General features: G+C 43.9%; 1 protein-coding gene across 1 annotated transcript in view; it reads right to left on the reverse strand.

Moving 5' to 3' along the window:
- Nucleotides 1-4,045: 4,045 nt before the first annotated feature.
- Nucleotides 4,046-23,412, reverse strand: part of LOC127234119 (dyslexia-associated protein KIAA0319 homolog) — a gene marked incomplete at its 3' end in the record, with an annotated part of 37,304 nt that continues 17,937 nt past the window's right edge. Inside the window, 13 exon segments of the mRNA XM_051200874.1 lie at nt 4,046-4,119; nt 4,121-4,145; nt 5,747-5,837; nt 7,835-7,946; nt 7,948-7,958; nt 10,243-10,365; nt 10,368-10,384; nt 15,600-15,759; nt 19,247-19,285; nt 19,288-19,366; nt 19,368-19,385; nt 20,955-21,106; nt 22,121-22,269. Coding sequence (XP_051056831.1) covers nt 4,046-4,119; nt 4,121-4,145; nt 5,747-5,837; nt 7,835-7,946; nt 7,948-7,958; nt 10,243-10,365; nt 10,368-10,384; nt 15,600-15,759; nt 19,247-19,285; nt 19,288-19,366; nt 19,368-19,385; nt 20,955-21,106; nt 22,121-22,269 — 1,050 coding nt within the window.

Here is a 23,412-nt window from a genome sequence, read left to right on the forward strand (position 1 = left end):
ATATGATCTCTAATATCAATCGATAGTGTATCTAATATGAAAATATAAAGGTTTTGGGTGTGCAGGGCCGTGGCATACCTGTGGGCCAGAATATGATACCATGTGAGATGACTCTCTGCAAATACCTCCAGGCATAGAACCTGTGTTGTCAGAGCACCTTTACCCACCGAGCCATCTCACCAGCACTGTGCTTAAAATTAAAAAACAAAACAAAACAAAACAAAAAAAACCTTACAGTGTCTAGCTAAGGATTTAAAACAGATCCTTGAGTGTAGTGGCATCTTGCCTTGACAGTGAACTTCTAAGTATTTAAACCCCGCCTTCACTTGACATGATGACTCAAAATGTCTAAGAAATAAAACTCTTACATGAAACAAGAGGATATGACCCTCTCCTGGTAGCTGGGATTCATTCTGTGATGGTCCAGATAGAATAAGGTTTGAACATCGAAAGATGTTGAGACAGAAGGAGGGCATCAAACATTTAGAAGCATCAGGAGAACTTACAGGAGGAAAAATAAAGTATGGGGCAAATGACAAGTAGGAAACAAGGTATGAGGCCATAGAGGCTCAAAGACAAGCACACCGTAAGCCACAGTGTACAAGAAAGAAAGGAAGCACTCTGGGTCTGCTGTGGGCTTAAGAACTTGTGGTCTGTCATGGTTCCTCCCAAATTCTTCCATTGAAACCTACCCTGAGGTGATGTTACTGAGCAGAGCGCCTGTAGAGAATTGGTTCCCTTAGGCTTTTGTAAAGGAAGTATAAGAAAGGGTTGGGGACATCACATAGTAGTGGCCTGGCTTTCTAGCATATGCTCCAAAACCCTCAGTTCTAACCCCATTGAGAGAGGGCAGAGACAGAGACAGAGAAGAGACACAGAGACAGACCAGAGAGCTACCTTGCCCTTCCCACCATGCAAGGATACCGGGGGAAGTGCGCTTGCCCTGAAGGAAGTGGCCCTCACCCGATGGAATCTGCTACCCTGACCTTGGATATCCAACTCTAGACCTCTGACAAATAAACGCCTGTGGTTGCACAAAGTCCCTTCTCTCTTTTATTCGGCTATAGAAACCAGGAATAGACTTAGACAGTGGTGGGCATGCAGGAAGAAAGCCCAGCTCTGAGGCTGGCTTCCTAGCCCAGTCCATGCTCCTTGGGCCAGCCGCTACACTCCCCTTTGTCTTAGCACATTCTCCTATGACATGAGGGGATAATCATAGTATCTGCCTCACAGGTGTTAGAAATCAAACAAGCAAAAGTAGCTGTGTTAACTAGGAAGCTACTACTGAGTTTAGAGGTGGGGTTATAAAAGATCTGAGCCAGGTACTAAAGATAATGATGGGGAGTATGGGGGGAAAGATACTGGGCAGTATAGGATGGCAGGCACGTGAGACACGTTTGGCCAAATTACGAGCTGTGGTAAGAATGATGGGCTTCTGTGAATAGGAAGGTTTGTCAGAATGTAGGTGTGAATCAAGGAGATGGTTGGTGACATAACCAACCCAAACACCTCAACCTCTTGGGAACAGGCCCCTTTTAACACCTTTGGCATTGAGTTCTGCAACACAGTGAACACTCAGTAATACGCAGCTACCAGCCCAGGTGTTGCTGCCTGTGAAGTCCTGCCAGGACCTCTTATGATTATGTATTTTCCATTGTCAAGTAAACACTGCTTAAGGCACTAGTGAGGTACACTTCTGTGTGTGTGACTCTGAGAACCCTTCCAGAGAGAATGTCAGCTGGCTAGGGATGATCTGTCCTGAATGTGGCCTGCACCATCATCCGCTCTGTGGTCTTGGACTGAATGAAAGAGAACAAGGAGAAAGCAGCTCAGGGTCAGCATGCCTAGACCCACACGGATATGAGCAAGGAGCCCCTGGCTCCAGTTGCTATAACCAGGAACTGCCCCTGCAGCCAGGCCTTCCCAGACAAGGTGGACTATATGCTCACTTAACCGGGAGGAACCCTTCCTAGCTGGGGAGCAGGCCAACTTTGAGTTTTCCCTGAGGTTTTGCTGTGTGGAGAAGGAATGGAGTTCCAGCAATGGCCCGAGGCCAAGGCTTTGAGGAAGCTATGGCTTCTTTCTGAGAACTAACTCTTCCTACACTAAAAGGCTATGGTTGTTTGTCCTAAGGCTACTTGCTGTGTGCTAGGTCTGTGAAACACTTGAGATACTTGTATTCCCCTCATGTAATATCCCTTGATTAGCTTCCTGCCAACTTTGCTGACACTGTCACATATTTTTCCTTTCAGGAAAACTGTAAGATGCTATATTGTAGCAAACTTGGTCGGCATAAGACATAGCTTGTGCAAGATCTACCGACCCCGTCCTTCCCCTACCCTCTGTCCGCTTCATCCTCTGGCCATTCCCCTTAGCACCCTTTCACTGAAGAATGACCTGCTAGTCCAAGTCATTTCCTCTCTTGAGTTGCTGCCTATCAAGTATTTGGTCACAACAGCTTAATGGTACCCGACTATTAGAGGCCTCGTCCTTGCTCTTCATGACAAGGATTCTTCCTCAGGAAGGTATGAGACTTCATCCCTGTTGACAACATTTGGGTCTCACAACTTTGAAAGTGATCACACCTTTCCAATAAAAATTGAATACCCTGGAATCCAGATGTGAGAGGAAGGAGTGATAAGAAAATGGGGACAAGACCAGGCCACGAAACAGACAGCTGACCTGAACAAGGGGGAGCTCATGGACCCCCAGACTGATAGCTGGGAAACCAGCATTATACCAACACAGACACCCTGAACTTGGGATCTCACTTAGAAGGCCTGGGCAGTCTAAGGGACCTCTGACAGTGGAACCGGGATGTATTCCTGGTGAACAAAAGGACTTTGGGAGCACATTCCCCATGCAGGGATTCTCCCCTAACCTAGAGGCAGGAGGAGGGGCCTAGTCCCTACTCCAAATGACAGATTGTGTTGATCCCTCCTGGAAGGCCATCACCCTCCCTGTGGAGTGGACGGGGGGGGGGGGGGGGGGGGGGAATGGGATGGGAGGGGAGTCAGGGGGCATGGGAGGGTGGGAGGGTGGGAGAGAGGGAGGGATGAATAGGTGGAGGGAGGGAGAGAGAACTGGGATGGATATGTAAAATAAGAAAATAACAATAATGATAATAAAAAGAACATGCATATTCAGGAAAAACAGAATTAAGCTACCAGTTGAAATTAGTGCCTTTAATTCCAACACTAGGGAGGAAGAGGCAGGCAGACTTCTGTGAGTCTGAGGCTAACCTGGTCTTACAGAGTGAGTTCCAGGGAAGCCAGGACTGCTACATGGAGAAACCCTGTCTTGAAAAACCAACCAACCGCAACAAACAAACAAAGAGAAAGAATTAAGTTACCTACAAACCCAGAGCTATGGAAAAGCATAGAATCAGCACTGAGCAGCCTCAGAAGGGCAGAGAAAGCACATTATATGACGGCTAATATGTGAGCATCCAAAGGTTAGTTAACTGAAGTATGTGTGTGTGTGTGTGGGGGGGGGTGCCCTGAGCATAACAGTTTATATACTTAGAGAAGGCAATTTTCTGTAAATACCTCAGCTATTGAGCTTATGAGAAATGGTTCTTTTTTAAAGGCTAGATATCCCCTGCTGCTGCATCTCTGGCCTGATGTAGGGGAGCAGCTATCAGAGACAAGCCAGGGTAAAGGTGCCTGGAGGGTCATATGCCCCACCTCCCTCTAATCAGAGTGGAAAAGAACCAGGCACTGGGGAGACCTCCCTGGAAGAGAAGTCTTGGCCCTGGGGTCACTTGGCAGAGGCTCAACCCCCGGTGAGTACTTGTAATCCCTCACCCATTAATGTTTCCTAGCACTTGCCAATTTTTCATTGCATTTCTAATACAGCTACCATTAGCCTGCTCTCAGGCAGCCTGCCTCCACAGGGTTGAGGGTGTCTGTCTTTCCTTGTAGATTCCCAGGCTTGCTCTTCCAGCCTAATTAAACTGTTGATTCCACCTTAGTCTCCATTTCACCCAACTCAACGTTTATGGAGGCCAGTGCCTCGATAAATGTTCAAAAGCATCTGGAATTACTGTCTTCCATATTTGGGCCTCAGTTCCATTCTTTCCTGGTCATCCATATTGTCTAGGATGGTGTACTTGGTTTTTCTTCCATATCTTAGTCCTTTTCCGTCTGAAAGAAACAACAAAACAAATGCTCAGAATGGAACCTGGGATCTTTCCCACCTAACTAAAGGGTTCACCTGAAACTTAGGCGCTGGAGTTCCTTTAACCAATGTTCACCTGCATACAGCCCAGGCAGCTTTTTCCCCACAAGTAATGCCTCACTCAGAAAGATGTGGGTGAGCAAGATTCCCTCAAATCAGTGAGTGCTAACCAAAAATGCCCAGAAACAGGACTGAAGCCAACAGCCAGAGAGAGGGGCCCATGGAAGAAGTGATAAGACAGTTAAACCCTACAATTGTCTTAGAAACAACTTTCATTTTTCCCCACAAAATATAAAACTGGCTGCCCCTTGGTGTCTCATGTTAAGTCACAAAGCATGGCTCAAAAACATTCATTAAAACTACACTAAATTCAGGAAGCAGATCTCCATGAGTTTGAGACCAGCCTGATCTACATAGCAAGTCCCAGAACCAGGGAAAAGTAGTGAGACACTGTCTCAAAACAGACAAACCACTACAGTAAGGCAGTCACCTTGTTCTGATCATGTCGCTAAGAGCAAGGGTTTCTCACTCTCACTCAGTGCTTGCTAGCTGGAGACTTAGCGAATGTCACTTAAGACTTCTGTGTCCCATGCCCTGGCTTCCAGAAGAGTCCCTTTCTCCTGTGGTTGCTGGGGGGGCCAAATACAACACTACAGTCAAAGTCGTCACTGAATCAAAATGGCAAATGCTGAGTAGCTATTCAAGGTCAGCACCATGCACTTGTCATACACAACCCTGAGATGTGAGTGTTTAAAGCCACATTCAGTAGGGGACCCTCTCCCCCCACGTGAGTCTGAGTGCTTAATGAGTTTGGGCCTCTTTCTAAGGTGTTGTCTTTCCTGCCATACCCACTGCTGGGAATGCAATCACAAGTAAAATTCAAACAAATTAAGGGTAACTTATGGAAACATCCCATCTTTAGATAACAGAGTGCTTTGTATCAGAAAATGAGCTACTGTCTTCTGACGTCTAGTGATATCTTTTCTTACAATCTCCTCATGAGGGCTGAGCATGGGGTCCGGGAGACTCTTACACTGAGGCAGCCCAAGGGATTCTCGAAGTCCTTTCCTTTGGTGAAAAATACGAGGAAAAATCTAAATCAAAAGTTCCCTTGCCTCTCTTCAAGTTTTAGGTGACTAAAGGATTCCAGTTGTTGCTTCCTATAACCAAGTCTACAAATTAGACCCACACATTTCTAAACTATCTTTCTCTACTGACAATCAGAGGTTAGACAATGTTAGACAATCAGAGGTTACTATTAGATTTGGGGGGCAGTGATTTGGCTGAGGGACTGAGTACTACTTAGTGAATGCAAGATACTAGGTTCAATTCCTAAAGGTGAGCGTGTCAATGAGTAAAAGCTTTCTCCAGAGGTGATCCATTTACTTAGATGCACATGCCTGGAAGGATAAAGTGCATCATACCATGCCCATGAAGTCCAGTTTGTTTTAAAAAAAACTGGCTGTCAGTTAAGCAGTAAGACAAACCCCAAAGATACAAGCCCAAAGCTGTTCACGACCCCAGTAAAGAGCCTTCTTTTTCCCAAACTGATAATCACATTAGGTACCTCCTGCAGCAGCAAACGCACAGCCAAGTCACTGCTCCAGTTACCACTGTCAGGGTCAATGCCAATGCTGCCACATAGAATACACTCCACTCTGCAAAACAAGAAGACAGAGCGTGCAATGATAAACCATTTGCTAATCAGCTTTATTCTGACAACTCTCAATAAGTCTATCTGAGCAGAGGCCAGCTGTGATGCTGGGATCACTATGTAGGGCAGGAAACAGAGCCTAGCCAGGTGCCATGCAAATTGAAACAATAGACTAATGACTTTGTCTATTTGGTTGAAGGACCTCATGAAGCACATAACTCAGGGACCTCAGGCACATAGTTCAGGCTAACTTGAGAGCAGGAAACCCAAAGTAGCTGAAGCAAATCAGTGAAGCAACTCTGCATCCTACATATAAATATGTGAAATATTAACATTCTAGAATTCCGAGAATCATAACCTTCCTTCCTAAAAGGTCTGTATGGTATTTTCCTCCTCTTCCTTCTCCTCTCTCTTCTCCTTCTCTCCTCCTCGACATTCCCAGTGCTGGGATTATGGATGTGCACCCAGCGCTTGGTTTTATGTGGTGCTGGGGATAAAGTTTTGAGTGTGCTAGGCAAGCACTCTACCTACTAAGCTATATTCCCAAACCCATGGCATGGTCTTATAAAGCAAGTCAAGTGTCTGCTTGTTGCCTGTGGCATGAAGATATCTATCAAGGTCAATTTTGGAACTACTCTTTATTCCTTCTACATCCTAAGCTTTACAGTAATAACTTAGGGTCATATGCCAATGGGTGCCCAAGACAATGGCACATGCTTTTAATCCAGCACTTGGAACACAGAGGCAGGCAGATCTCCGTGAGTTCTAGACCAGCCTGGTCTACATAAAGAGCTCTAAAGAGCTCCAGGACAACAAGGACAACATAGAGGCCCAGTCTCCAAAAAAAAAACAAAACAAAACAAAACAAAAAAAAAACAAAAACAAAAACAAAAAACAAAAACAAACAAACAAACAAAAAAAACCAAATCACCAATGAGACAGAGACTCATACTTAACCTGATTAAATATCATGCCATCTCCCTAGAATAGCAGCCTGAAGCTGGCTCATTTCTGATGTTTGTAGAGAGTTAAAGAACATGACATGGCAGGTAGCTCTTAACATTTTTCTGACATTTATGTCCATCTGGACCCCCAAAATGGCAAATTTATTCTTAGGAATAAACTGCCATGAAAATACAGTTTTCTAGCTGAGTGTGCTGACTCAGACAAGTAATCCCAGCACTTAAAAGGTGGAAGCAAAAAGATCAGGGTTCAAAGGTTATCTTCTGCTGTGTAGAAAATTCAGAGTTAGAGAAAAATCAGGCTGTATAATAAATTGCATATAAATTTATTATATATGCTTGCTATAGAGTTTATATTTTGTTTTTATGTGTTGAGTGTGTGTGTGTGTGTGTGTGTGTGTGTGTGTGTGTGTGTGTGTGATTTTCTCCCCAAAGAGATTGGGCAATGGGGCAAGATTGTGATTTCTGTGGCTGGTACCTGCTTGGGCTAACTCCTAGCAGTTTGGGCCACATTTCCCATTTTGTATTTTCCCAGTTAGGGGCTATACGATCTTAAGTTTCCAGCATCCTAAGCCATGGCACATATAATCTGGGGCAGAAATCTCAAAGCAATTGTTTCTTAGCACTGCCCTGCCAAATCTATCTCTTAGGAGGTATTGCAGATAAGTTTCTGGAGACAGATTGGTAAGAATGGGGTTGGGCCAGGTGTATGTGGTGCATGCCTTTAGTCCCAGCACTCAGGAGGCAGAGGCAGGCAGATTTCTGTGAGTTCGAGGCCAGCTTGATGTACAAGAGCTGGTTCCAGGACAGCTTCTAAAGCCACAGAGAAACCCAGTCTCGAAAAAACCAAAAGGAAAACACAAAAAAACAAAAGAATGGGGTAGGATGGTTCTAGATGCTAAGCCAGGGAAAGATGAGTGTCTTCAAGAACAGCACCAGAAGCCATCACACACACACACACACACACACACACACACACACACACACACACGCACACGCACACACCACACACACAATCACACACACACACACTACTCACCACAGTTGCTTTCGCCATCCCACATATAACGCTGTATGAGGTTCTCCATCCACAGATGGGAGCAAATGCAGCGTTTTGTGATGGGGTCACAGTGACCATGACCTGAACACTTCGAGAAGGCATCCTGTAAGGGGTGCAGAGATGAGATCATCATGGACAAAAGGAGGTCCCCAGGTTTCCCCTTCCATAGTGGAAGCCCAGAAGTCTCTTAAGAAGCTGAGAATGCTGACACACACCTTTCATCCCTGTACTCAGAAGACAGAGGCAGGTGAATCTCTGAGTTCAAAGCCGGCCGGGTGTGGTAGTTTGAAGAAAATGGCCCCCAAAGGGAGTGACACTATTAGAAGTTGTGGCCTTTTTGGAGTAGGTGTGGTCTTATTGGAGGAAGTGTGTCACTGTGGAGGTAGGCTTTGGGATCATATATATGCTCAAACCATGTCCATTGTTTCAGATCACTTCCTGTTGCCTGTGAGTCAAGATGTAAGAACCCTCAGGTCCCTCTCAGGTCCCTCTCCAGCCCCCATGTCTGCCTGCACACTGCCATACTCCCAGCTGCCATGCTCCCCACCATGACAATGATGGAGTGAATTTCTGAACTGTTAGCAACCACCTCAGTTAAATGCTTTCCTTTGTAAGAGTTAACATGGTCATAGTGTCTCTTCCTAGCTGATCCACAAAGTGAGTTCCAGGACAGCCAGAGCTACACAGAGAAGCCCCATCTTGAAAAAACAAAACAAAACAACATCTCTTATAAGTCAAGCACCTAAAATCCTAGCACTCAGGAGGCTGAAGCAGGAAGACTGCAGCAAGTTTGAAGCTAGTCTCAGCTACACAGCCATCACTAGGACAGTCAGGACAACATGGTAAGACCCTATCTCAACCCTCATCACTACCACAACAGTAGCATAAACTCTCACCATGCAACAGCTCATCAGGAAGCAAGTTTAGGGAAAAGCCAATCCATGCCATAGTAAGAGCCTTAACGTTTACCAAGACAATGAACTAAGAAATGCGCAATGGGAACAATTGGGAGTGCACAGTGGTGTGTCTTTATTGTAACACTATTTAAAAACATCCCTACAGTCCACAGGCCAGAAGAGTAGTTGTGTGATTACAGAACACATCCAGGGAGGGAAACCAAGCAGCCATGAATGTCTCATGGAAAAGACATTCTAAAGGGTTTGGGGAAGTAATAATAGTATGAATAAAGCTTAAAGACACATTACAAGGGCTATGATTTAACTCAGTTGTAGAGCCCTTTGCCTAACATATATAAGACACTAGATTAAGTCTCCAGAAACTACACAACTACACACACACACATAAACATGCTAAAAACACCAAATTATCATGATTGCATTATATTTCCTAAAGATGGAGCAACTTGGAAGAAATACATTAGAATAGTAGCATAACGAAAGTTATGTCTAGGCAACAGGAACTCTAAACTCTACAAACAATACAAACAAGAGGATTGCTTTCTTCTTTGTCCTTTTGGGATAGTTCAGATTTTCTACAATAAATAAATCACTGCTTTGAGCACTTAGAAAAACAAAAGATTCTACTTTAAAAAAAAAAAAACAATCAAATTACCAAATTACTCCATATTATGAATGAGAAAGTAGACTAACAATTCAACTAACAGTATCAATTGTAGATTAACACATATCTGAAACAAATTAAATTTGTGCAAACATTATCATATTCTGGTAACTGAGATGACTACTCCATTAACATTTACTGGTGATGAAGACTGGACCATGGAACTACAAATCAGTTTGATATCCTAAAGGGACAAGCATAGCTTTAAAAAAAGTGTGGTTACTACTGGAAGACACATATAAGCTTAAATTGACAGAAGAAATTTTTGAAACAATGATGTATGACACTACTGTTCTCCGGTTTCTTTCCAAAACAAGAGTAGTTGGCAAATATGTCACAGAAAACCTACTGGAGAAATAAATGCAGAGTCCTGTGGATGGGTGGGGGAGGGGATTGAAAGGAAAACACCTGTATAAGATACCATTCCTGTTTCTATTGTCAAATACCTGGATTTAAAAGCAAAGGCTCACAGTTCAGAGGAATACAGGCATGGCCACAAGACTGAGAGGCAGCTGGTCACATCGCTCTATAGTCAAGAAGGGGGGGGGGGGTGTAAGCAGGGAGAATAGTGGTGGGATTACTGAAGTAGGCTGGGCTAGAAAACCCAAGACCTGCCCCCAGGGGTTCATCTCCTTTAGCACAGCTTCACCTCTTAAGAGTTCCATAATCCTCCAAATAGTGTTCAAAGACACTATGGGGCTCATTGTACATTCAACCACAACAGTGTTTGTGTTGTGTCTATCAAACTCCCAGAACTGGCAAGTCTGATTTTGTTTTTAATTAGACTATTTCCATGGGAGACATACCTGCTGTGTCTATCCTCAAGACCTTGTAAAGTAGGAAGGCTGCCTTCTCCTTTGAAAGCCGCCTGTGCAGATTCCGGGCCACATCAGCAGCTCTGAAAACCTTGAAAGGTGGCCCGCTCTGTCATAAAATATAATCACAGTGCTGGAGAAGAGACAATGAGAGACGGTCACATGATTAGACAGTGGCTGGCTGGCACAATGTACCACCAAAGCCATCTGACTTGCAGCGCTGGCAAGGAGACCACTATAACTCTACAGTTTGTTCTTTCACTTAGCATCTTTTTAAGGTTCATCCATACGATTCATTTTTATTGTCAACTAATATTCCATTGTATGTATGTATATTTGTATGTGTGTAAATAATTTATATAATTTCTTTGTATTTGAGTGTACATGTGGAGGTCAAGGGTCAACTCTGGATGTCATTCCTCAGAAGCTATCCAGCTTGTTTTATGAAACAAGGTCTCTTTTTTTTTTTTTTTTTTTGAGACAGGGTTTTTCTGTGTAGCCCTGGCTATCTTAAACTTACTCTGTAAACTCTGCATGAGCCACCACCATCTGGATAACAGGGTCTTTCTTTAAAAAAAAAAAAAATTGTCTTCTTAACTGCATTTATTTCATGTGTGTGACAACATGTGTATCTGTGTACCACTTGTGTGCCTGGTGCCTGCAGAAGCCAGAAGAGGGCATCAGAATCCCTAGGATTGGAGTTACAGAGAGTTGTGAGCTTTCATGAGCTGTCATGTGGGTTCTGGGAAATAAACCCAGGTCTTCTGAAGGGCAGCCGGTGCTCTTTACTCCTGAGCCATCTTCGCAGACCCTGAGATAGGGTAGTAGGGCTCTGCATGAAACCCCAAGGCACCTTGAGCAAACCTGAAGATGTGGCTGGAACATCTTGTCCCAGAGTTGTTACTGGTACTCTGCCTGATTTGCTAACACACATCTTCTGGGGAGAAGCTAAGCCCAAGAATTTGTACACTTGACCTTTGATTGCTTTCCACTGTGCTGTGAGTCAGTAAATAAGCCCGCTCCTTCCCCTCAATAAATGGCATTTGGCATTCCAGCATTCCTGTTGCACGAATGACCCGCTGTCTTGTCTTTTATTTAAATCTCTAGGCCTTTGCCGGATTAGTGGAACAGATTGTAGCACAGGAACTGCACAGGGTCTTTCACTGGAGCCCTGGGGCTCACTGATGAGGCTAAACTGGATGGCCAGTGAGCTCCAAGGATCCCCATCCTTCGACTCCCAGTGCTGGACTTACTATGCACCACCCCAGTAGGCTGACTGAGAATATCCCCCATAGGCTCACATATTTGAACACAGTGGTCCCAGTTGGTAGTGCTGTCTGGGGATTGTGGGTGGTTCAGCCGTGCTGGAGGAAGTGCTTCAGTGAGGGCAGGCTGTGAGGGTTCACAGCCTGCTCCCACTCAGGTCACTCCTGCTTGTGGCTGAAGGTGTGGCTTCTCGGCTTCCTGCTCCTTCCATCATGGCTGCAGCTGGCTGTCATGCCTCTGACATGATAGACTCTTATCCCTGTAGAACTTTAAGCTCCAAATAGACCCTTTCTTCCAGAAATTGCTGTTTTGGTCATTGTATTTTTTCACAACAACAGGAAAGCTACTACTACAGCCACTACCATGCCCAGTTTGTCCCCCCCCCACACACACACACATTTATTTGCATTGGGGGGGTGGTGGTGCACACATGCCAAAGTCCATGCATGAGGTCAGAGGACAGTTTTCTCCTTCCACCATGTGGGTAGAACTCAGGTCATCAGGCCAGTAGCAGGTGCCTTTACTTGTTGAGTCATTTTGCTTGCCCTTGTCCAGTTTTTACTTCAATTCTGGGGATTAAACTCAGGGTCTTCATGCTGGCATAACAAAAAAAAAAACCTTAGTGCCTTAGCTATGTCCTCAATCCTCATATATCATTTCTATCCATTGATGGGCATTTAGGTTGTTTACACCCTAGCTGTCATAAATCTATGTCGTGACTATCCACATTTTTTTATGTGGATGTAAGTCTTTCATCCCCCTCAGTAATTACCTAGGTAGCTAAGTCTATAGCTATGGCTTTAGATTATAGCCATCTTATAGACAAGCAGCACACAGGTTTTAAAAACATAGTGTTTGTGTGTGTGTGTGTGTGTGTGTGTGTGTGCGCGCGCGCGCGGGTCTGTGTCTGTGTGTATATGTACATGTATGCATACACGTACATGTGCTCTAATGTACATGAGGAGAACTGAAGACAGCTGGTGAGAGTTGGTTCTCTCCCTCCACCATGTGAGCCCTGATGTTTGCACTCAGGTCTTCTGGCTTGGTGACAGGAAGTCCCACCTTGCTAAGACATCTTTTGGCCCTGGGAGTGGTTTTACTTGGCATTTTCTTCAACGCTATGGATGGTGAGCATTTTTCCATGTGCTGACTGGCACACCTACTCAGATCTGCATGAGTTTCCCAGGACTGTTGCAAACAAGTTCCACAGCTTAGTCACTGAAAACAACAGCAATCTCTTGTCTATAGGTTCTGGACAGCCAAAGCCTCAAATCAAAGTGCTGGCAGGATTATGCCCTCTGGCGCTCCATAGACAGATATGTTCCAGACCTTTCTCTCAGCTTACTTGGCATTTGTTGGCATCAGGCTTGTAGATGTATCACCACCTGTGTCTCTTTATGACCTGGCGTTCTTTTCATGTGCCTCCCTGCACGTGCAGGTGTGTGTTCAAAAGGTGTGCACATGCATGTTGGGGCCAGAGGTCTTCTCAGCACCAGCTTAAATACTTTCTTGTCCTTACATTCCCTCTGCCTAACAAATTAGTTTGTTAGCTTTAAATTCAGTTTCACTCAGGGTTTTAGGATATAGGCAGAATCAAGCCAGATTCTTGGAAAAATATCACTTGAATGGGCCCTATCCCAGGTCTGATAGAATCCTCATGAGCCATCTGTCTACTTTCATCTGTCCACTGTCCATCTGTCCATGCTTCCATCAGCATTCCCTGTCTTCTGAGCTTGCTTCCAACATTCTGGAGATTGCCTGCTCCAAACCCAAACTGTTCCAAATTCCTACACGTTCTTTCAACAAGCAAGTTCCAAAAGCCTATGAACCACATGGCCAAGTTTATCATAGCATTGTCCCTACTCCTAGTACCGATTTTCTGTCTAGGTTCTTTCCCTATTGCCATGGCAAAAGCATCTTAAGGGAGGATGGGTTTTGTTTGAGTTCACGGTTTGAGGAACCTGGCAGCAAGAACTTGAGGCAGCTGGTCATGCTGCATCCATAGTCATACAGCAAGAAATGATGAACAATTATGTTCATGTTCTCCTCTTTATACAGGCCAGGACCCTCTGCCCAGGGAATGGTGACACCTGTGCTGCATGACTCTTCCCATCTCAATAAAACCAACCAAAACAATCCTTCAACAGGCTTGTCCCAAGGGTCGTCATCTAGTTAATGTTTGAGATCAAGTTAACAAATGAGATTAACAGTCACAGCACGTAGTAGCCCAATATCTGGTACAAACTGTTTCCAACAGCCCTGACTAAGCCTATGCCTGCAGGAGCCAGAGGAATCCAATGTTACCTTTGCATTGTTGTCTCAAGGCATTTGTGAAGTGTAAGATGGCTAGTGTGTCATGTAAGTACAGTCTATACAACTGTTTGACAGACAGCCCTTTAGCCCAAGGCAATTAGAGAAAGTCCAACGCTTCCAAATAGGGGAATCAAATGGTCCTCCCACCCCTGGCATTTAAATTTACAGAAAGTAGAGCAGCAGGAGGGGTGGGTGCTTATAGCAAGGATTTCAAAATGTATTATTAACACTAATGATAATAGTGTTTAACAGCTGCTCAATATGCCAGAGGGGGTGAGACCCCTTTTACTGTCTAAACCAAAAAGTGTTTTCATCATGAAAAGATTCTGGACATTGTCAAAATCTTTCTCCATACTTACTGAGTCATTCTTTTATTTTTAAGATTTTGTTTTATTTTTAATTATGTAGATATGTCTCTCTCTCTCTCTCTCTCTCTCTCTCTCTCTGTGTGTGTGTGTGTGTGTGTGTGTGTGTGTGTGTGTGTAAGTTCCCATAGAGACCAGAAGACACCTTTGGAGTTATAAGAGTCTGTAAGCTGTCCACTTTGGGTACTGGGAAACACTGGTCCTCTGGAAGGATAGTACATATTCTTAATTACTGAGCAATCTCAAGGATGGGACACTTATGCACATGGCCCTGAGTCCCATCTGCAGCACCCTAATTAGTTAATTAGAATGTCTTCATTAGTCACTTTTCTAAATAAATAAATTGCAGTTCAATAGAAAACCAGCCCAGACAGATAGGCCAACAATAACTACAAAATGTACTTCCTGGAAATGGTGGGGTTTAATCACCCCATTCTTTCTATTCTCCTGCCCTACACTGGTGTTGGTTTGGTGGGCTTTAAAAATAAAACTTAATTAAATGCAAAAGTCTTGTAAGAATGGAAGGTTGAGTAAACTCCTTAAAGACAGTAAATGGGACTGAGCAATCTCTTGACACAGAGAAGTGTCTGCTCAAGACAACTTCCTCACCAGCCCCAGGCGATTTGCAGGCAGAGCAAAACTATCATCTCCTTTGACATTCCCGAACTCGCATTCAGAACATTCTCAATTCACAAACCTTTACCAGGATCTGAGGCGGGGCCTAAAATGACTTGTTCTTACTCTTGTCTTTGAGGATAACAATAAAAGAATATGAACATGATAAAAAATAAATAAGAAAGCAAGCAAGGAGAAAGACCTGGGAGAGAGCAGAAGAGGCCTGCAACAAATCTGACACCTGAGTGAGACATGGTGCTGGATAAATACTCATCCCTGACACCTGGGTGAAGCCCAGTGCTGGATAGGTGTAATCAGCATGGTGAAATTGCCTTTTAGACATGTGAAAACAGCTTAGTCAGAAACCCCACTACAATCAACCCAGTGACATCACTCACTCAAGATAACCAGACACAGTCCTAGGCTCCCTGACTCCCACTGGACAGCATGTAAGAAGAGACCAAAAGCAATGCTCTGCTCTGTACATCTGGAGAGATGCTGCCTTGATCTGCTCTGAGGCAGGAGATCCTGACCCTCGACTCAGAGACTTCTGTTAGAGGTTGGATCTGCCCTCCAGCTAAGATATGTCACACAGGTGGGCAGCCTGGGAGAGACAGGCTTAGGGCTGTAGTTAGGAATTTAGAGTGTGAACCTTATGTGATGACCCTTAGCATAAGAAAATATAACTTTTGTTATACCAACTGCTCGTATCCACCCACCTTCTTGCTTGAGACGGTAGTTATCATGGCTGATATCTGAGTGTCATGTGCTGGGCATGCATCTCCATACCTGACATCCGTGTGTGCCTGGACCTTGAGGACCTTCACATCAGAGTCTAGCACATTCAGGAGCATAGCCAACTGCCTCACCAGGGTTTCCTTCTGCTGTTCTGTCAGCCGCTCAACACCAACCTGAAGGATCAGCTCCACCAGGCCATCCTTCTTGGGGTCTGAGAGAGCAAAGACAGGAATTTCACCATGAGATCACAGGCTTGGTAACACAAGGAGTAGGGTCAGTAGAAGGGTTCAAAGCCAGACTGGGCTTGTGGCTCAGCAGAGGGTGCTGGCCCAGTGCCCACAGATGGTGAGTTTCATGTCCAGCACAGCAAAAGTAAGGTCAAAATATGATAATAAAAGTTTAAAGGAAGCATCTATCTATTACATTTAGCTCAGATCATTCTAAAACAGCAGAGAGGTGGGTATGGTAGTACACACCTACAGTACCAACACTTGGGACTGTGGGGGCAAGAAGGATCAGAAGTTCAAAGTCATCCTTACTGCACAGTGAGTTCCAGGCCAACCTGGGCTACATGAAACCCTCTCTTAGAGAGAGTCAGACAAGGACAGAGAGAAAAGTAAGTCCCAGGGAACACCATAGAAACAGCTCTGGAGTAATTTTCCCAATTTTATTCCACCTTGTTATCTAGTAGTTTTTCTCTCAAAAGACAACCAACTATACCTTTGAGATACACTGAAAAGTTGGTGCCTCACATGCTTCCCCAGCACCTGAGAACATTCTTTCCTGCTCATGGGTGCTACCTAGTCCAGTTTATTCTTAGTGTCCACCATGCCCACCTCACCGAGGCTCCCCCTCCCTCTACCTGACCATGTTCACTTCATGTTAAATCAGGAAAGCAAACTCTTCCTTCCAGATATAATTCTCATAATTCTCATTGATGATGCACAAACTGGGATCTGCTTGTGGTATAAAGAAAAGTATGGAACAATCCTAAAGCTGGTTGAGAGGTGGCTCTGTGAGTAAGAGCCTATACTGCTCTTAAAGAGGACCTGAGTTCAATTCCCAGCACCCAACACCCAGTGGTTCATAACTGCCTATAATACCAGTCCTAGAAGCTCTCACTCCTTCTTCTGGTCTCCAAGAACACCACATCCGTGTGCACAAAATCACACACACACAAAAACCACACAACTTTTAAAGAGTTCTACTATCAATTCATTGATGTGTTGTACTAGAGAAGGGAATGGAAGTAACCACATCTCCAAGCCGGCAGCATGCTGCTGGATGGCAGCATAGACCAAGGCACTGAGCACAGCTCTCAGTTCTGGCGGTAAAGGTGTCCACCGCCATCTTGGATAGACTTCTGAAACAACTGTGGCTTTCATTTTAGTAATGTTGTTGTTTACCAGATAAAAGACTCATGGCCAGAAAAATATAAAGATTTACAGTAAAGACAGATTCACATTAACAAAAAGCTAAAAGTTTACAGTATATTTTAAAATATACGTAGCCTTGGGAGAGAAAAAGAATAAAATGGTTTTAAAAAGACAGAGAGGAGCTGGATGTGGTGGCACATGCCCTTAATCCCAGCACTCAGGAGACAGAAGCAAGCAGATCTCTGTGATTGCAAAGTAAACCTGGTATGCAGAGTGAATTCCAGGACAGATAAAAGTTACACAGAAAAACCCTGTCTCAAAAAATGAAAAAAAATAGAAGTAAAAGAAACAGAGTAATAAAAAAGCCACATAAAGATGGAGAGAATCTGGATATTGTACGGTGTTATATTGTCTTTGTATCATTTTACTGCTGAGGAAATAACTACAACTGTTAAAACAAATGCTGCTGGATCAATCCAATTTATATATTTTAAAAATGCTTTGACTTCAAAATTTAAGTCTAAGAACAGGTTACTGGGGAAAATGATTTCTAGTTTTGTTTCCACAGAAAATAAAAAGCTATGGATTCCTTCCCAACTAACATGGTTTGATCAAGCAAGACCCCCTGAAGCAATGTCCATGGGACAATGCAGCCTTGCAGACCACTACAGCCAGGATTTCTGCATCTTCTTAGGATCCCCAATGACAGCGCCCCCTACCAGCAGGAAAAAGTTTGGAAAGAACGACACCCAAATTCCCAAATATTGTCTATAAATGTTTGTTTTCATTTATATGGGGTTGGTTATAAATGGTTAATGACCACAACCAATCTCTTTTTAAAGGTAAAAAGGGTATTATAGTATAGGTATGAATACTTTGTTTTGGAATGGAGTTTCATTTATTGATACAATTTAAGGTCAATTATGTTATACGTATATTTCTACTTTTGTTTAAGTATTGTGTTTATATAGTTAATTTAGAAATGTAATGTGTAATGTAGTACAGATTATAGATAATTACCTATGATAGTCAAAGCTTAGAGTTAAGTTAGTTAGGTTTTTCAAGATACACAGAGATGTATTTAAGATAGATAGGCATTCTTCAAACCTTTCAAAGACCTACAGAACATGGCATTTAAAATGGTTTAGGGTTTTTCTTGACAGTGAGACATAAATGCTCCTGGCAACACCACCTGCGTCAGAAAGGAAGATGGACATTGAAGAAATGTGTTATGAAGTTTACTTCCAATATGGCAAGACTAGCCATTTGGATAAGATACTGCCCTTGTCTGGACTGTTTGACTTTATGCTGTATAAACTGGACATGCAGGACCCACAGAAAATTGATTGCTGATTCAAGATGGACATTGCTACAGAGTTCCTGTTTCATGGAAGAGTCTGCTAGACAGTCTGCGGGACACAGAGAAAAGTGATTGATAAACTGCCAATACAAAAAGACAGTTTAAAGTTTCCTGCTTTGCTGAAGAGTCTTCCAGACACACTATGGCCTATGGGCTGAAGATGGAAGATTACAGAAAAACTTCAGGTGACTGACCAGGCAGTGAGTTGTCTCTGTCATTCCTAGAGTTTATATACTATCCTTCTGTGGTCTTTGAAGGAGTTGAAGACAGATAGTTATGGTTATAGTTTTCCTTAGTTAAGATTAAAGGTAAGTTACATATAGGACTTCAGACTCACAAAGATAGAATAGATGATGGAATATTTTCTTAAATCTTACTAAATGTTAATGGACTAAATATTGTTAACTGTGATTCTTATTTGTGTGATATATCTTGCTATGTTAAGGTTAAAACCCTTCTTTTTATTTAGACAGAAAAGAGGAGATGATGGGAGATGTCATTCTGTAAATATGTTTCTCATACTGGTTAATGAATAAAGCACTGTTGGCCAATAGGAAAGCAAAATAGGCAGGACTAGGAGACTAGGAGGATTCAAGGAAGTAGTAGGGAGGAGTCAGCATGTAGAGATTGGAGAGAGCAGACACCAGCCCTACTCTCCGGTAAAATGAGACCACGTGGAAATACTTAGATTAATAGAAATGGGTTAATACTTAAGACAGAGCTAGCCAATAAGAAACAAGTAACTGGCCAACAGCATTTATATCTAATATAATGTCTCTGTGTATTATTTGGGGCTGGCGCCGAGGTAGGTCCAGGCCAGCAGGAAAAACATACTCTTAACACACATACACATTTTTTTTTTTCATTAAAAAGAAAAAGGAAACCCCTAAGGTCAGGCTGGCCAAGAGCAGAAGCTAGATACAGAGGGCCACCTACCCCAGTGACATCGGCTCAGTACACACCTGGCAGGACCTCCACGGTGGCTGTGTCTGAGTCCGAGGCCCCTGACTGTCAGTGACTAGCAAATGAAAAGTGTAGACTCCTTCCACCAGATTGGTGAGCTGAAGAGCCACCTGGTTGTCGGGAGCCTCCGATGACATCCTGAGAAGTGAAGGGATCCACAGGGCAACAGTCAGTCTTGTACCCAGGCTCTGAGCCTCTTTGGAGCTCAGAGCTCTGAGTTTCTTGTTTTCAGGCGTATATAACTTATATGGCTGGGGTTGGGGAAGGTGGAGGGAAGGTTTAGAATCTTCAGCTCTTCCTTATGTAGAACAGCAGTGAGTACAAGAACCAAACAAGATGTGGTATACAGCTTCCCAGGAGTTACCAAATGATTCATTAACAGAGGGTGAGAACTTAGGTTGAAAGCCCCAGGGCAAAGCATGAAGTTTTGTAGTCTTATTTCTAATATAGTTTTATAATGCTCTCACCTCACATCCCCTCAAAGCTTATCATATCTACCTTCTCAAGTGACCCCAGAGCCTTGGTAGACAGACCACCTGTTTTATGGATCTGTAGATCCAAAGAGTGAGAGAGAAATCTTTTGGACTCTTTTGTCTGTACTTGCTGACCAGATGGGACAATGAAAAGTTAGGAATCTGAACTGAGACACACTGCAATTTCACTTAGAGGCTAATCTACCATCTATCTCTATAGAATTCATTCCAAAAGTACTTTAGAATGTACAAGGCATTTTCAGTCCCTTCCCTATGACCACACATTTGGTACATCTCCAAGAGTGCTTCTGTAGATCTCAAATCCTTAGCAATAGAAAAAAGGAAGATGTTTGGAAATTCACAATCTAAGAGGCAGAGTGAACCAACAGCTCCCAGAAGCTAAAAGTCTGGGTTTGTTTGGTTTATGACTGAGCTTGTTAGCCTTGGCCAACTCATGTTCCATATCTATATTTCACTCTCTGCCTCTGTGAAGTGGAACTGGAAATCCCATGCCTCTGGCATGCGTGGTACATGGAAGAATAAAGCTAAAATAAGAAGCTGAAGAGTAGAAGGGTCCCACTGGGAAGCTTGGCTTCCAAGTCTGTCATGGTGCCCAACCTTTTGACATTGTGACATAATGTTGTCATCTACAAATGTGTTAGGCTGCATTCACAGCTGTTCTAGGACACAAGAGACCTGGGTGCCGTGAGTGGGACACACCTGCATGGTTTGCTATCCTACCAAAAATCAGATTAGGAAGAGGACTGCAGCTTTGCTTAAACCTAATGGCAGCCTGATGTCCCCAGCCCTCATAATGTTCAAACCCAGAGGCCCACGAATCTTATTGGGGGAGATGACATGGTGTTCATGTGACTGATGTTCACACCCGAATCTGCAATGTGACCTAAAGTTAGAACTTTGAAGGAGGTAGTTGAAGTTGAGTGAGGTTGCAGGGGTGGAGCCTGCCCCACAGGACTGTCCTTACAAAAGAAACGCGAGAGCAATTCCCCACCTCTTTCCTGCTTTCTCACACTGCCACATGAAGACAGAGTAAGCAGGTGGCCACCCAGGACCCAGAAAGAGATCCCTCACCAAAGGGAAAACAGATTGGCACCTTGGTCCTGGTTTTCCCTTTAAGCCATCCTGCCTGCGGTCTTTTGTCACAGCTGACCACACTGACTAATCTGTATGCAGTGTACATGGCTGAGGGAGGTAGCACCCTTCAAGTACTCACGCCGGCAGCTGGACTCTGGCCATCCCTGATCCACAGATAGGACACAATCCCTCGGTCATCAGTGGACCGTGAACCATCCAAGGTAATGGAATTGTTGGGAAGCGTAAGAACATGTCTGCCACCAGCCTGGGCTCTGGGAGGACTATTATCTTCTAAGTCAGACAGCAAAAACAAAAGGAAAGAAACTGACTTAAAACACCATCGATGGCATAAAACACACACAACTGCTCCATCTTGTAGCCAAGGTTGTTTTAAATACCCCAAGGCATTATTTTCTGCCCCAAATACCTGTAAGATAAGATACAGATATTGAGCACCTCTCATTTCAATGGGAAGACAGACAAAATCAAGTAATTTGACTGAAAATTTTACAGTAAAAACTAACATAGAAGGCTAGGGCTATGCAGTAGTAAAGTGCTGGTCTAGCATGCCTGGAGCCCTCTGTCCAGTCCCTGTTGTCAAATAAAACCAGGCCTGATTCTGCATGCTTGTAATCCCATCAGTCCAGAGGATCAGGGGTTCAAAAACTTGTCTTTAAAAAAATGGGGCAAGAGGTATATAGGCCCATTAGATGGCTCAGTGGGTAATGATGCTTGTCACCAAGGGTGATGGTCCTACATGGTAATCACAGAGAACTGATTCCCTGAAAGTTGTCCTCCTACCTACACACAAACAACACACACACACACACACACACACACACACACACACTTTCATTGTGGCAAGCACATTCCCCCTCCTGCATATATACACACACACACAATAAATAAAAACATAATAAAAGGTTTTAAACTTCTACTTTAAAAAACAACGTAGATAACTTAAACATACTTCTGCTCTTGGGTTTTCAAGAAAGTAGAAAATAAAACACTGGCCAGAACTGGATCTCTCATGGCCAGGGTCACAGGAGAGTGAACTATTTTGCAAACAAAAGGACACTATTCCCTGCAGAGAATGTAGGCGCATGTCTTCCTGCTCTACACACTCCCTGAAGCCAGACAGGACTCAAAGGAAGTCAGTTGTCAGGAAGAAGGTTGGTCCCCTCTGGGCAAAGTTCAGTCAGCTGTGAACTCATGAGGTAACATCAACATTGCTGGGTAATTGTGAACTGGCCTGGGGACCTGGGTGGCAGAGCAGGCTCAGGTCCTGTCATCAAGTTCACTCACCCTTCTTCACAGCCACGGTGAGGGTGGATGTGCTGCTCAGTCCCTGCTGGTCTCTCACCGTTAAGCGGAAGTGGTAGGTACCCACCTGAAGCCCGGTGACAGTGGCTATGGCTTTGTCCACATTCTCCATCTCCACTGCACTGGGGCCTCTGTAAAACAGGGATGTTGTAGACAAAAGGTGGGCCATGAGATCTGTCCCCTAGCAAGTGCTTCTACTTCTGACTGTAGTGACCATCTGATCTTCTACAGAGTTCTAAGATAATTCTTCCTTCACACATGTTCTCTAGCTTGGCATGAGGGTCAAAGCTAAAGCCCATTTCAAACACAATATAATGGGGTCTGGGGAAAGAGATGTTCTTTCTTTTTTCATTTTTAATAGAGACACCACAGAAATGATCTCTCTTTAGAAAATTGAACCTTAGAAACTGCTCACTTTTTTTTTCTTCATATTTTTAGATCTGGTCTCACTATGTACTTGAACTCATGATGAGCTTTCTGGTCCAGCCTCCTAAGTGCTGAGATTACAGGTGGGCACTACCGTACCCAACCACCCATTTCTTCTTTGAATGAAACTTGACCTAGTCCTCATCTAGCTTCAAGGGGGGGGGTGTAGAAGAGGAAGGTGTGAGGCAGATGATTTGCCATTGGAGAGAGGATATTATGTCTAGTCATTAAGATCCTAGACATATGCAGTTTTGCATCTCCATGCAGCCTATTCCAGTGTAGATAACCTAAACTATTCGGTCGGCCTTGCTGGTTTCTTCAAGTCTGAGTTTTTCAACTTTAGAACGGAATGATCCAGCCCAGCATGGTGGCACATGCCTTCAATCCCAGCACTTGGGAAGTGGAGGATATTCAGAAGTAAGTGAATCTCTGTTGTGTGAGTGCCAGCCTGATCTATGAAGAGAGTCCCAGACTAGTCGGCACTACATGGTAAAACCCTGTCTCAAAATAAACAAACAAAAGAAATGGTAATGATACAGTTTCCTCTTCAGAAGTCATGTAGCAAAACAGGAAATGTTACAATATGAATTTCACCTTGAACTCTGCACGTCTGTTATACATAGTCACTGGAGCAGGTTGGGTGTAGACCACATATGGTCTACATCTCTTTCACCAGGACACTCACCCCACACCAAGCCAGCCCTGTCCACCTGTTCTGGGCTCCACTTCCCTCCAATGTCTATCTTTCTAAAACACTCTTCTCTTTTTGTTTGCTTGTTTGTTTGAGATGCAGAGAGGGGTCCTCACTATGTAGCTTAGGCTAGCCTTGAACTCAAGAGTTTCCTGCC

This window comes from Phodopus roborovskii, unplaced genomic scaffold (genome assembly GCF_943737965.1).
Source record: "Phodopus roborovskii unplaced genomic scaffold, PHOROB, whole genome shotgun sequence".
Taxonomy (NCBI): Eukaryota; Metazoa; Chordata; class Mammalia; order Rodentia; family Cricetidae; genus Phodopus; species Phodopus roborovskii.